At 44.8% G+C, this 12,761-nt stretch overlaps 1 protein-coding gene across 4 annotated transcripts in view; it reads right to left on the reverse strand.

Moving 5' to 3' along the window:
- Nucleotides 1–5,365: 5,365 nt before the first annotated feature.
- mon2 (MON2 homolog, regulator of endosome-to-Golgi trafficking) overlaps nt 5,366–12,761 on the reverse strand; it is a 35,020-nt gene continuing 27,624 nt past the window's right edge. For all 4 annotated transcript variants that reach the window (XM_047034915.1, XM_047034913.1, XM_047034916.1 and 1 more), the window contains 7 exons: nt 10,053–10,181; nt 8,926–9,116; nt 8,743–8,803; nt 8,473–8,596; nt 7,234–7,441; nt 6,558–6,640; nt 5,366–6,075 (listed from right to left, as the gene is read on the reverse strand). In XM_047034915.1, the coding sequence (XP_046890871.1) occupies nt 5,912–6,075; nt 6,558–6,640; nt 7,234–7,441; nt 8,473–8,596; nt 8,743–8,803; nt 8,926–9,116; nt 10,053–10,181 (960 nt within the window). In that variant the 3' untranslated portion in view covers nt 5,366–5,911. The remainder of the gene's footprint in view (nt 6,076–6,557; nt 6,641–7,233; nt 7,442–8,472; nt 8,597–8,742; nt 8,804–8,925; nt 9,117–10,052; nt 10,182–12,761) is intronic.

Below are 12,761 nucleotides of genomic sequence, written 5' to 3' on the forward strand. Positions count from 1 at the left end.
TGGTTCGAAAAATGGCTCAAAGTTTTGTAATACCCTTCTTTCTGTGTCAAATGAAATGAGGCACTAATCCCCTAATGGGACAGGGTGTGGACAACAAGGTAGAGAAGGCACACAGTCCACTGATGAGCACTCGGGATTTACAGAACATCAGAAGCAAATACTATATAGCCTTATTTTGGATATACACTTACAGTTTAAGTACTGCAGCTATATATTCTTGATGTATACATGTTTTCTCACTCACTCACTCACTCACTCACTCACTCACACACACACACACACACACACACACAGTACACCTCCTCGTCTCATTGGATCTCAAAGGGCTGTCGTGGGAGTCTTGAGTCCCAGGGTCTCTGCAGGAGACAGAGAGCCATCTGGCTGTACATCCCAGCACCAGCCAGTCCCTTCCAGCCAGACCAGCACTGATCTGGCACTACCTTCCTGCTCTCCACACGCGTGTGTGAACTACCTTCCTGCTCTCCACACGCGTGTGGGGGGGTCCAGATTGGATGACAGCACTGGCACACTTTAAATAGACTAGCTGTTGTTGAAATGGCGCTTGTTTGAGTGTCCATACAGGCTCGCACCTTTTCCCTGGAAGAGAGTGTATTCGACCACCGAGAGAAAAAACGCTGTACCCATCCGACCGCTAGGTTGAAAAAGGTCTAGTTACAGACGCTCCTTTTTAGCAGAGATGGGATGTAACGAAGTACAAAAACTACCGTAGTAGATTTTCCTGGTATCTTTACTTAATAATGTTTTGTTCAGAAAACTTTTTACACAAATATCTGTACTTTATACCTCTTAAATTTAAAGCCTTCTCTGTTCTCTGAAAGGTTTAATATATATATTTTAAATATATATATATTTTAAGGCACGTTTTTGAATGAGAGTTAGCGATGCCGACATGACTAAGAATAGAGACACTATCTTCATCCATGGCCACATATGAGGGAAATTGTCAGTGTCAAAAAGGACTCCTGGTCGAATTGTCTGCTGTCTATAGGCCTTTAGTGTATTTTTGTATTAATGTATCAAATACAACATATACTTTCTTACTGTACTTCAGTAGATTTTTCTGTTATCAGTAGGCCTACTTCACAATTTTTCTGACAACTAAAACAGGCAGTAGTAATTACTACTTTTTAGTATACATAAGAGCCCGTACTTCTTTACTTTAACTTGAGTGAAAAAGTGTAGTCAGTACTTCAACATTTACTAGAGTCTATTTAAACACGAGTAGCCTATCTGTACATCTACTTGAGTGAAGGATGTGTGTAGGCTACTTTTGCCATCTCTACTTTTCAGCCAGCTTGCCACTCAACAGTCAGTGCGTTTAAAACATCCTGTAATGATTCTAATAGGTCAAGCTCCAGTTCATTAGCCTGACGTTGTCATACTCATAATTCTAGTCAGAATATGAGTCTGAGAACTCTCCGTTGGCCTTTGACTACGAGGCGTATTTCAAACGAGCCTGGAAAACAAATGCCTCTTCGCTCAATTGGATAGATCTACAACCAATCAGAGCAACAGAGTGTGTGACGTATGTTAAGCGCCGCATAGTTGTAGTCAACAGAACTAAACTGAGAGGCAGCTAACTCTTTACTGACTAAACTGCAAGCAGACTTGAAGTATGCTTGAAGAATGAATACAAACGATTTTTGCCGGTGTTGTAAAATTAATTTAAGGGTAGGGGGAGTACTTGTTCACACGGTCAACCTTTTTGAGCGAAACAATAAAGGGCAATGCATATACGAACAAGTTCTCCGTTTAGGATTACAACTTCACAAAAGAAAAGGAGAAACCACAATGGCCACTGGGTTTTCATTGTGTCCCATCTCCTTCGCAACCATCGGGGCCAGCTGATAAATTAAACTTTTACCGAATCCCGTAGGAAGGACGGCAAAAACATATTTCCATCGACAAATGCCTTGATTGCGTCTCTCTGTTCCTCTTTCAAAATTAATGCGCTGTCGATGTCTTCTAAAACCGACTCGATGGCAGAATCATAACATCCCAGATCTCCAGCGGTAGCCATGTTTGTTCAAAACAAATTCAACTTAAGCGCTCTTTTGTATCGTGGGTGATTACGTTACTGTTGATCATCTGTCCATCATCGTATAAAGCCCGCCCTGGCAATTTCATTGGTTTGCCCAGATTCTGGTTTTCTGTAGTTGGTCTCCAATACGAGACCCTCCAGACCCAACTTCCTGACCAAATTTTTTTGGGGCGGGGAGAAGTTGGGCTGGCAGCCAGGCTACAAGTTCATAGAAAATGTACCAAATATAAAGGAACTAGCTAACTGGCAGCCAATGGAGAGCTGATGGAGTGCTCAGATGAAGCGGTGCCCAGCGGTCCACCAGCGCTTTTCGACCAGAGGAAGACGCTGAACGGACACACGCCTGGCAGCATGCAGGTGTAGCCGGTGTGAATAGGTGAAACTCACTCCTCAGGTATGTAATGGGCCACCCGCGTCAACGAATAGCTAGCTTTTTTTTGGGCGTAGCTGGTAGTGGTGGCGCTTGGGAAGTCCGAGGTGGCGTGTTCGACTCTCGTTGAAGGGTGGACACGGTCCAGAAAAGTCTGACGGACCTCGCTAGACCACGTCCGTTACATACCGTCACACAGGCATCTGGGGAATGCAAGAGTACTGTAGGCAACACACCGCCACGTTATCCTGCCTATCGGGAGGAAGGAAGGTGTGGCCATTTCTTCCACAGTGCAGCTGTGCTAATCATTGGAACAGGCAGAATTTCCACACGGGGCTTTAATTTACTGCCTTTGAACTTCCACGGCCTGAAGCAGATTAATCTTGGGTTTGGCTCCAGTGGGAGAGTTGTTGATACAAAATGGAGGGCCCGGGATTGACGGACCAGGCAGTGGCCTCCATAATTTACCATGTCCTGCACTCACTCTGCCTGCTGTTCAGACCAGGACACAGACTAGTCTCATGTTGATCGGGATTGTTCATGGGAAATCTGATGGACGAGTACAGTGCAGAGTTAAGAATTTGTGAATCCACCAAGGATTTTTTATCATTTTTTTCCCCATTCATTTTCAATGGAAGTGGAATGGATGTGACAGGCCCCAGTAAGGCAGTGTGAGATACCTGGTAGCATGAACAGCTAGCCTAGCAAGAGAAACAAACCTGATACTATTTCCAGCACAACACTGCTGGCAAATTCACTTGAATTTAGGGCCAGTGGATGTAGTGTAGACTACTCATCGACAGGCGATCAGGTGTAAATAACAAGGGCAACGATGCCCAAACTTTTGCAAAATAAATTAACAGTTGAGGCGATGAGGAGGAAGCAAATTGCCTGTAGTGTAAAACAGCTTTCTCATGTTTTTCAGAATATACAGCCTAATTATACCCCATCTTTTGTCATTCTTTAAAAGGGGCGGGAGGTCGTTTTGGCAGGGCGAGCCGCCAACCTCCAAAACAAACACTGTCAGTACTCCTTTTTAGGGGGGTCCCCTTGTTTTAAAATGGACCCCCACATTTTTTTATTCTGGCAACGCCCCTGGTCTGCACATAACTGTAAACCTACTTATTCTGTTACTTTACTGAATGTTAGGTTGTAAAAAAAGAAAAGCCAATTCCACCAACGTGTAAATTCAGATAATATTTTTTAAAATGTAAGTAAGTGTTGGAAGGTCAATTGTAGCATCCAATCTTATTCAGTCAACTCCACTCTTCTGCAGCCTATTGAAACTCATTACCCATTCTACACCCACCCCCACCACAGGACCGCGGCCCAAATGATTCACTGTACGTAAGGGCAGACCTGTGCTGTAGCAGAGCTAGGAACCTGGTTTATAAGGTTAATTCACAACCCATGATTCATTTTAGCGGCAAGCAGGCTGTGAAAAAAACATTCAGGATACTCATCCTGTGTACGATGGATGGTGTCGTTAGGCAGGTAGCCAGCGTGTGTTGTGGGCTCGGATGGATGCACATAACTGAGTCAACAAACTACGAGGTCAAAGGAACCATATCCCAGAGAATGTCGTCAATAAAACAGTTTATAGGCTAGGATGGTCTGCTTACAGTAGTGTCACATGTTACAATTTATGTCTTCCGTGACTGGTGCTATGCAGGATGTCAGAGTAGGCTATGTCAACAGAAACGTGTTGAGGACATAACCCCGAGAGTCCAGTGTCAAACCAGTATGTTCAGTGGGCAGTGATGGCCACGTCACAGATCTCTACATAGCAACAGTATTATGACCTACATGTTGGTTAGATTGGATGTCTTGCCCGGGGATGAAATCTAACGTCAATTGAAGCCTATAGCTACATTGCTTTACGAGTCAATCGCCAGAATACTTCATTGAGGCAAATCTGAACATTGATTTGAAATGATAGGCTACAAACTGTCACAAAGCGTTTTATTCTAGGGTGGCCAATGTGCATTTTAATCTCAGTGATCATGGTAGCCAGTTCAATAGCCTACAACTCGAATACCAAAGTAAAATAATGCCTTTTGTCGTGTAAAAACATTCAGTAAATGATTATTAAGGTCAATGAAAATTGAATGACAAAACAAATGCATAGGATCCTCATAACTGTACTCCACGATAATTTAATTTTATTAAAGCATTAGTTACCAGCTCAATTACCACGAGGCACATGATCAGTCGAAACAACATAATGACACAATTTCTTTCGTTTGTAAAAATTTATCGACACAGCACGCTGCTCAGTCAACTACATTACCTTTAAACGAGAAAGAAAAGGGTACTCCTCGGTTTGAAGTGGTTTACCAGCACTAGCAAGGCAGTAGCTTGCGCAGTCATCTCCATAGCGGGCAATGTCACAACCCAACCAACAGCACAAACTACTACCTCAGCCAGTACGTGGTTAAATGCAGTTTCAGAATACATATATTTCGAAAACGAGGTAATTGTCTCGAATGATTTTCTCATGCACTCCGGTATTATAATTCCCGTCAGATAGCCAACAAAGCCAACATTCTCACACGTCCGAATTCCATCCGTTCCCTCTTCAGTATGAACCGCGGCGGTGAAATATCAGGGAAACCCCGCCCAAGAAGACCTCCCTACGTCTCCTCCCCATTTTCCGGTGTATCAGGCGACCCGCGGTGCATCGCCTCATTTGACCTGAAACCTAACAGCTAACAATGTAGCATTTGTAATAGTAACGGTAACCGTCAAGACACACTCGTAAATAATAAAACTAATAATACATTTGAATAAGCTCCAGTACACTTGGATGTCTCGTGAAATGGAACAGGTTGACAGGAAGCTGAAAATGTTCTCACTCCTGAACGTGGTGATTCTGAGATGCGGTACATTTCAAAATCGGCAGTGACGTGACATCACCGAGGCACAAGCAGCAATCAGATTTGTTCATAGAACTGTCCCATTTATTTTATTCAGACAATTTCGTCCCTTCTGAGACTGGCTAAAGATGACATGGAATGTTACAGTTAGATTTTGCATGAAATCCTCACTGCTTAAAAAGTCACAAAAAGATAGTTGAATCTTTGTCCTCAAGTCAAGCCCAATATTTTTTTTTTTCTCTTAATTACATTATCACTTTAACCACACACTGTACAATCAACTCTCCTTTCAGAAAACGAAACCCAAATAAAACACTGCAATAATTATTATTTATACTGTAACTGGCAACACACAGTCCAGCCTGCTAGTATGAGAGTTAACTGGCATTAGAAGCGTACACCGATGATGTGAGAGGAGTTGTCAGTGTGGTCTGAGCTTCAGAGCCCCGGTGAGTTAGTCCGGTAGATGAGGGGCTCATGTGGGGTCAAGTCCCTCTTTCCTGAAAGGATGTGGGCATGTTCGGGTCACCACATTCATTTTTCATGAGTTATATAAAATAAAAAAAAGAGGGGAGGGATGTGGGGGAGGGATGTGGGGGCTGGTCAGGACTCCCCATTCTGGACTCGGGAGACGGGAGGCTGCATGAAGTCTTTGAAGGGTCCCAGGGCTTCCTTGAGAGCAGAGCTGACCTCGTACGAGGAGCACGTAATGCACTCCACCAGGGTGGGGTACAGGGCGATCACCTGGGCCCATGTGTTAGCATCCACTGCAGCAGGGACACAGGCACAGGGAAGCAGAGGAAGAGATGGAGGGGGGAGAACAGAGGGAAGGGAAGAACAGGAGAGGTCAGTTGAGAATAGGATGGAGGTGGAAAGACATTTGGGAGGGAAAGCAATCAACTAGATTATTTCCTTGGTAAAACCGCCAGAGGCTAATTAGAATGACTTGCTGTCTGAATGAATGATCTTACAGTACAAACAACTTCCAAGGACGTTTCAAAAATACAATCACTGATTATGTTCTGTCTCTCTGGTAATTTCTCAATCTAATATAGCCTTTCACCTTGCAGTAGGGCATGCATAAGAATATATTTACAGAAATTAATATTCATCCCCCAAAAATCCCCTTCTCTTAACCACAAAACATGGACAGGTGCAATATATACAGTACAATGTTATTGTGGATCTGCTCTTTACAGTCGGTTCACCTTCTCTGAAGTTTGACACAAGTCTGTCAGTCCTTACTCACCATTCTCTGGCTGGGTCTTTTTAAGTGAGTCCATCAAAGTGCTGATTGCTTTCAAGACAAAGATGATCTCCGTCACTTGTTGTCTGGAAGAAATATGAGAAACACTTTTTACGTTTTACATGCCATTTGTCTGACGCGAAGAACCGTTCAGGGGATCAAAAAAGTAAGCACAAAGTAAAAACATGTAAAAACAAGAAAGAAAAAGGCTTTGAAATACATATATGTGTTTATTTTTTAGGAGGCTTGGTTTCAGGCAGACGGGAATGGAGCAAGAACACAGGGAGAAACCAAAACAGGAGTTTGACAACAGCCACATGTCTGAAGGATGCAGAATGCTGTATTAACCTGAGCAGATGAGCATCTAGCTTCACCCAGTGCCCACTACGGAAGATAGTGGAAAGACTTGTTACACTAAGTCTGCATGGTAAACTAACACACACACATAAACACACACACAAACACAGCAAGGCGGCGACACAAATGGCAAACAGGGAAAAGAGAGAGAAGAGGGGGAAAGAGAAAAGAGAGACAGAGACGGAAGCAGGGAACGCTTCAGCTCAGATACTGAGTTGTGTACACACACCTTCGGCCTTGTGGGGGCTTGGTGTGTGTGTGAGTTGTGTGTGTGGCTGTGTGTGTGGGTTGTGTGTGGCTGTGTGTGTGACGGAGGCCTCACCTGGGGAGAGGGCAGCGCCCGCTCAGCCTCTCGTCCTCCACGTAGCGCTGCAGCACGTCCTGGGCCCGGCGCAGCAGCACGGACAGAGCCAGGCGGGAGATGTAGCCCTCCTGGGGCGTGGGCGCCCTGTTGCTGAAGGAGAACTGCAGCAGGGTCTCGAAGCACACCTTGGAGAAGTCCTCTCTCATCCGCACGTCCAGCTCCGCCTCTGTGGACCGGGAAGAAACGGCTGGGTCAGGTGCAGAACTCAGGGGACTCGGTTGTTTTCAAATGTGGGTGGGATTGTTTAGAAAAAATATATAGCCTAACTAGGATTGCAGCGCTGATTTGCACAGCAGTCCCGCATTTCTCTGACTAGCCATGAATGGACTCCATGCATGTCTACAGTTTTAACTAAACTCCATTAGCAGCGAATTTAGTTTGATATCAGTGCATAACACTACTTGCTTTGGAGACATCAATTTCTAAAACTGGTTGTTCCCATCCTTGATTGTGATTGGCTATATCGCATTCCATGCCGTTGTAAAATCCAGCATAACCTCACAGGTTGTCCTCATAACATTCTTTAACATTCCATATTACTGCGCATCGAATATTTCAAATTGAAAAAGACGGCAAAGAAGTCCGTCTGGCTGTTGCGTGGCAACGATTTATGTAGGAACTATACTTTGTAGTAGCGGAAGAATGACGGTTTATTATTAAACTATTTTGTTTTTTTAATTGTTTTTATTAATGAAACCATATCAAATATTTGTAGTAATAGTTTTAGAAAAGTTTTCGGCACTCCGCTTCGCGTCGTGCCTAACAACTCCCCTTACCTGTTCTAAAATCAGCGTAAACCACGGCCTCTTGGGGCTTGTTGCTTAAATACGTAACCGTAACCAAGTGGTGTCTCATTTCATAGGGGTTTGTTTTCACCCCTAGCACTACCACTCAGTTTCGAGGGAGCCCTACCACTCAGTTTCGAGGGGTACACGAAGGGGAAGGGGGAAGACAGAGAAATGGGATTCGGCCAATGACATGCAGAAATGTGTAGCACAACAACTTCTCGATAACAGTTGCTAGTTGATTAATGTATGGTGAACAAAAATAATAACACGACAATGTATTCATCTAATAAGCAATCTGAATTCCTTAAGTGTCCACAGTGTGAGATCTGTATTGCAGTGTGTGTGTCACAGATGTGTGCAGAACACCAAGGTCAACCTTCACAAGGGACAGTCAACCTCCTGTGTTTACCTGTGAACGAGGAGGACTGGGAGTGAATGGAACCTTTATTGAGCATGGCCATGATCTGACCAACAAAGTCTTTGGGGATAAAGTTGGCAAAGGGCAGGATCTCTGAGCTGATCAACTGGACCACCTGGAAAACAGGGAACAAGGGACGTGATTGGATGGCTTGAAAGCAAAATGGATGTGATTGGATGGCTTGGAGGCAAAATGGATGTGCTTGGATGGCTTGGAGGGCAAATTGAGAGATTTGTCAGTTTGGTGAACAAGGATTTGTACCTCTACATCAATGGCTTCGTTCTTCTGGAATTCCTGGATGGACAAATTATCAGGAGGTGTGCTGAAATAACAAAACACAAACTCACTAAGCTATTTCAACACCTACCAAATCCCTTTACCAACTCCTCAATGGTTCCTTACACAACAGGCAAAACAAGGAAAAGCCTACATTTTTACACGTACCTTTTGGTAAAGAGGAAGTCTTCGAAGGCGTTGGCGAGTTCTGGCCACATGGTGTCGAACTTCCCCGAGGGAGCGTGCTGGCGGGCCACGGGCAGGCCTACGAACAGCACCTTGAGCAGGGAGGACACGGCTAGCTTCCACGTGCTCTCCGATGGACACGCGTACTTCAGGCCCAGAGGCATCCGTAAGGTCTACAGCGAAGGAGGGGTTGGTTCTTTAAAATATATATTTTTTTGTCATGTTTCATGCTTTATTAGATCTCAAGTGACGTGTGACAAGAAAGGCAGAGAGGGGCAGGATTGCTTCCGTATAGCTGTTTTCAGGTATGTTGCTGTGTGTATGTCAGAGGGGATTTAAACCACAATTTCAACCAAGACCTTCTGAGGAAGAAGAACTATGTCCTTCTTCGGCTGGTCTGCTGATGCCACAGTAAGGTGGTTTTGTCTTTTGGTGGTAAAGCATATATGCTAGTGCACATTGGCTTTAGTTAATGGATAAGAAGCTAGTGTCTTCATGAGATGAATCCCAAAATTCTTCTGAAACCTTGTGTCCACTTTGTCACAGCCAAACTGCCCTGAACTGAAACTTTTTCAGATGTTGAATAGAATACCACCAAAATCATGCAGACAATGCATCAATCAGTCTTCATGTATAAAACACTGGTTGCTATTGAGCCGTTGATTTCAGTGCTTTGTTTTCTATCCGAACCTCAGAAAAAAACAAGCCAAGGAGTGAAACAAGACTGTCTTTGTGACAGACTAGGCTTTCCAAATCACGACCGCAGATGGTGTCCCCAAGGTTGTCGTTTTACGAGCATGACCTCCTTTCTCTCGAGAAATAGAGAGAGAGAGAGCAGGGTTTGGTAGAAGCTCATCCACGGAGAAACCTCTAATCCGTTCTACTGGCTGCGTACTCCAGTAACGGAGACCGCTTTCAGAGGAAAACAGAAACGATGATTATAGGCGTTGAGCAACATCTTGCATGTGTCACCCACCCAACGCGGCCTATGAGGAGAGCTTGTCAGAGGTTTGCCGTGAGAAGCCTCGCTGGTTTGGCTTAGAAAGGTAAGCGGCGTGGTGTCGACGGCGACACGGGGCGATCAGCAGACGCGTCGACGAGGGGCGTACCTTGATGATGTTCTGCAGGACTTTCTCGTTGATGACGGCTTTGTGGCATGCCGTCTTGTGGTACAGTTCCACGACCGCCTCCAGGGAGCGCTCAGCGAAGGGGACATAGTTTAAGGCAACCCATTCTGCCTGTAAGCAGAGAGAGAGAGAGAGAGGGAGGGAGAGAAAGGGAGTGAAAGAGATAAAAAGAGAAATAGAAAGCAAGAGAGATAAAAGGAGAGAGAGAGACAGAGAGTGGGTTAACATATCATCCAACCAGAACCACTAAAACGACCAAAACACAATTAAAGGCACACTCTGTGTAAACAAACAAAAACTTGGCATGGGTCTGCCAGGATGAACACATCCCCAGGTCTTCATCTATGCACTAAAAGCCTCCATTTCTTGTTTCCCAAATCAAAAAGACCTGAGAGCGAACACAAAACCTACAGAGTGCACCTTTAAGATGGATAACAAAACACCACAAGCAAACACGAACGGCAAAGATGCCAAGAAAGACGAAAAACAAAATGGAGTCCACGGGTACACAAGACGAAGCATATGACCACTGGTTAGTGGCAGGCAAGGGGGGGGAGGGAGGAGGGAGTTCCCTGTGGGAGTGAGTGATGGAGATGAGACAGGAGGGCCTACCATGCGGTGAAATGCTTCATCTCTACTGAGGTGCAGCGGCTTCACCGTTTAGCACAGCGTAGGAGAGGTGGGAGTTACCGATTAGAGGGGGAGCGGAAGAGGGGGGAACTCACCGGTGCAAACAGCTGGATCTAAAAAGTCGACCCAGCGAGTGGTACCAAGAAACGAGGGAAAGAACGAGAAAAGATGCAGATTAACTTCTGTCTGAGGCCGTGTCAATTTAGCTACTGGCTCACTGACTGACCAGGTTAAGCTATTGACGCTAAAACTAGCATGCTAACTGTTCTGACGATTTTAGTTGGTGACCGAGGAAAAATGCAAGGGCAATGCATGGCAAGGTTTGACCACACGTATTAGTAGCCTGTCGGAATTTCCTTCAACCATCAAAAACTACTTGGTGGTTGAATGAATGAAGCAGGAAGTCACAGAAAGCCTTATACATACTGAAGTAAACAGATAAAATGCTTATTTTAACGGAGCAACACAGGAGGGCATTTATGGCATGGTAGTCTTAAGGTTTACAGGCCCTAAACAGTATGGAACTGATAGTACAAAGTTATCCAAGTGATCTCGACTCTGCAGACAACAGAGTGCTCAGTCGTCACACACAAACTGATCCTATCACGAACTAACCTAGCTGACTGAAGCTGTGTTTAGAGAAGGTAATCAACGTCTTCCTGACATCGTGTTGACTTGGCTACTGCTGGCTAACCGACTTAGCTACGGCCGCTATAAACTAGTAGCACGCCAACTTAATTGGCTGACAGACTGATGTGTTTCGAGTACTTGAATCGTTAGCCTGAGCTAGCATGCCAACTGACGACGACACTAACTGATAAACTGACAGTCTTTAGGTTTCAAGACATAAGCATGTAGAGATCGTATACATTATCGTCGCTGTCAGCCATCAAGGCTCTGACTATAGGCCTCCTCTGACACCCTGAACTAGGGTGACCAGAAGCAAGACCCTGAACAGGAGGACACTTGGTTCCAAAAAGGAGGACAACCCCAAAAAGTTGTTGACTGGGGGGGATGGGGGCCCATTAGTATGAAATTAAGACAATAACATTAGTCATTTTTGTAAGTCAACAGTCTAAACTGCAGTCTAAACTCCTGTAAGAGTGGTGATGTTTCACAGCATTAAATAATTTGGTCAGCTCAGCAGCGGTTGTTTTATCTTCCTCTGTTGTTGTGTTTGGCCCGTATCAGATTCAAGACCCTGGTACTGACCTTCCGAGCAGTGAACGGGACTGTACCCGACTACATCAAGTCTCTCCTCCAGCCTTACACCCCCAAGACCTACGGTCTTCTTCTGACAACCGTCTGGTGGTCCCACCGCTCAAGAGTGCCCGGTCCCAACACAATCTCTTCTCCTGTCTGACCCCCCAATGGTGGAATCAACTCCCAACCTCCATCAGAGACACTGACTGTCTCCCGACCTTCAAGAAAAGGCTTAAGACACACTTGTTCCGGGAGTACAACGGTACTTAGGAATGATTTGCTGGACCTGATGCTAGTTTCCTCCAGGATCACAAAGACTCTTATTGAGAGACTTGTTGCTCTTGTTGGTTAGATGTAACTGATTTAATTGTAACTTGTTTAACTGCATGCTCTTATGGTTCTTCCCTTTGGCACTTATTGTTTTTTTTCACAATGTATGCTTAATGTTTTGGCTACCTGCAATGTTTGTCTCGGGCTATCTCATTATTATCAGTGACCTATGCACTTTTGTAATGCACTCTCTTGGAAGTCGCTTTGGATAAAAGCGTCTGCTAAATGAGTAAATGTAAATGTGTTAGGAGCAAAAAATGATGTTAAGGAAGAGTGCCCGGCAGAACTAGCATTATCCTTGTGCCGTTTTGAAGTGGCATGCTGCTCTAAAGCCCCTTTCCCCCTACTACTCACGTCTATATCAATGTGACAGAGCTTACAGAAGGCACGATATTGATCTTTGCTGCTTTTAGTGGCAAAGTGGAGTTCTGATCGCCACGTAGGTTTGAAGGAGGTCTTTCTATTTGGCACTGAAGCCCACACGAGTGGTAAATTACGACGGTGGGAAGGAAGGGTCAAAAAGGAGGA

This window comes from Hypomesus transpacificus, chromosome 14 (genome assembly GCF_021917145.1).
Source record: "Hypomesus transpacificus isolate Combined female chromosome 14, fHypTra1, whole genome shotgun sequence".
NCBI lineage: Eukaryota > Metazoa > Chordata > Actinopteri > Osmeriformes > Osmeridae > Hypomesus > Hypomesus transpacificus.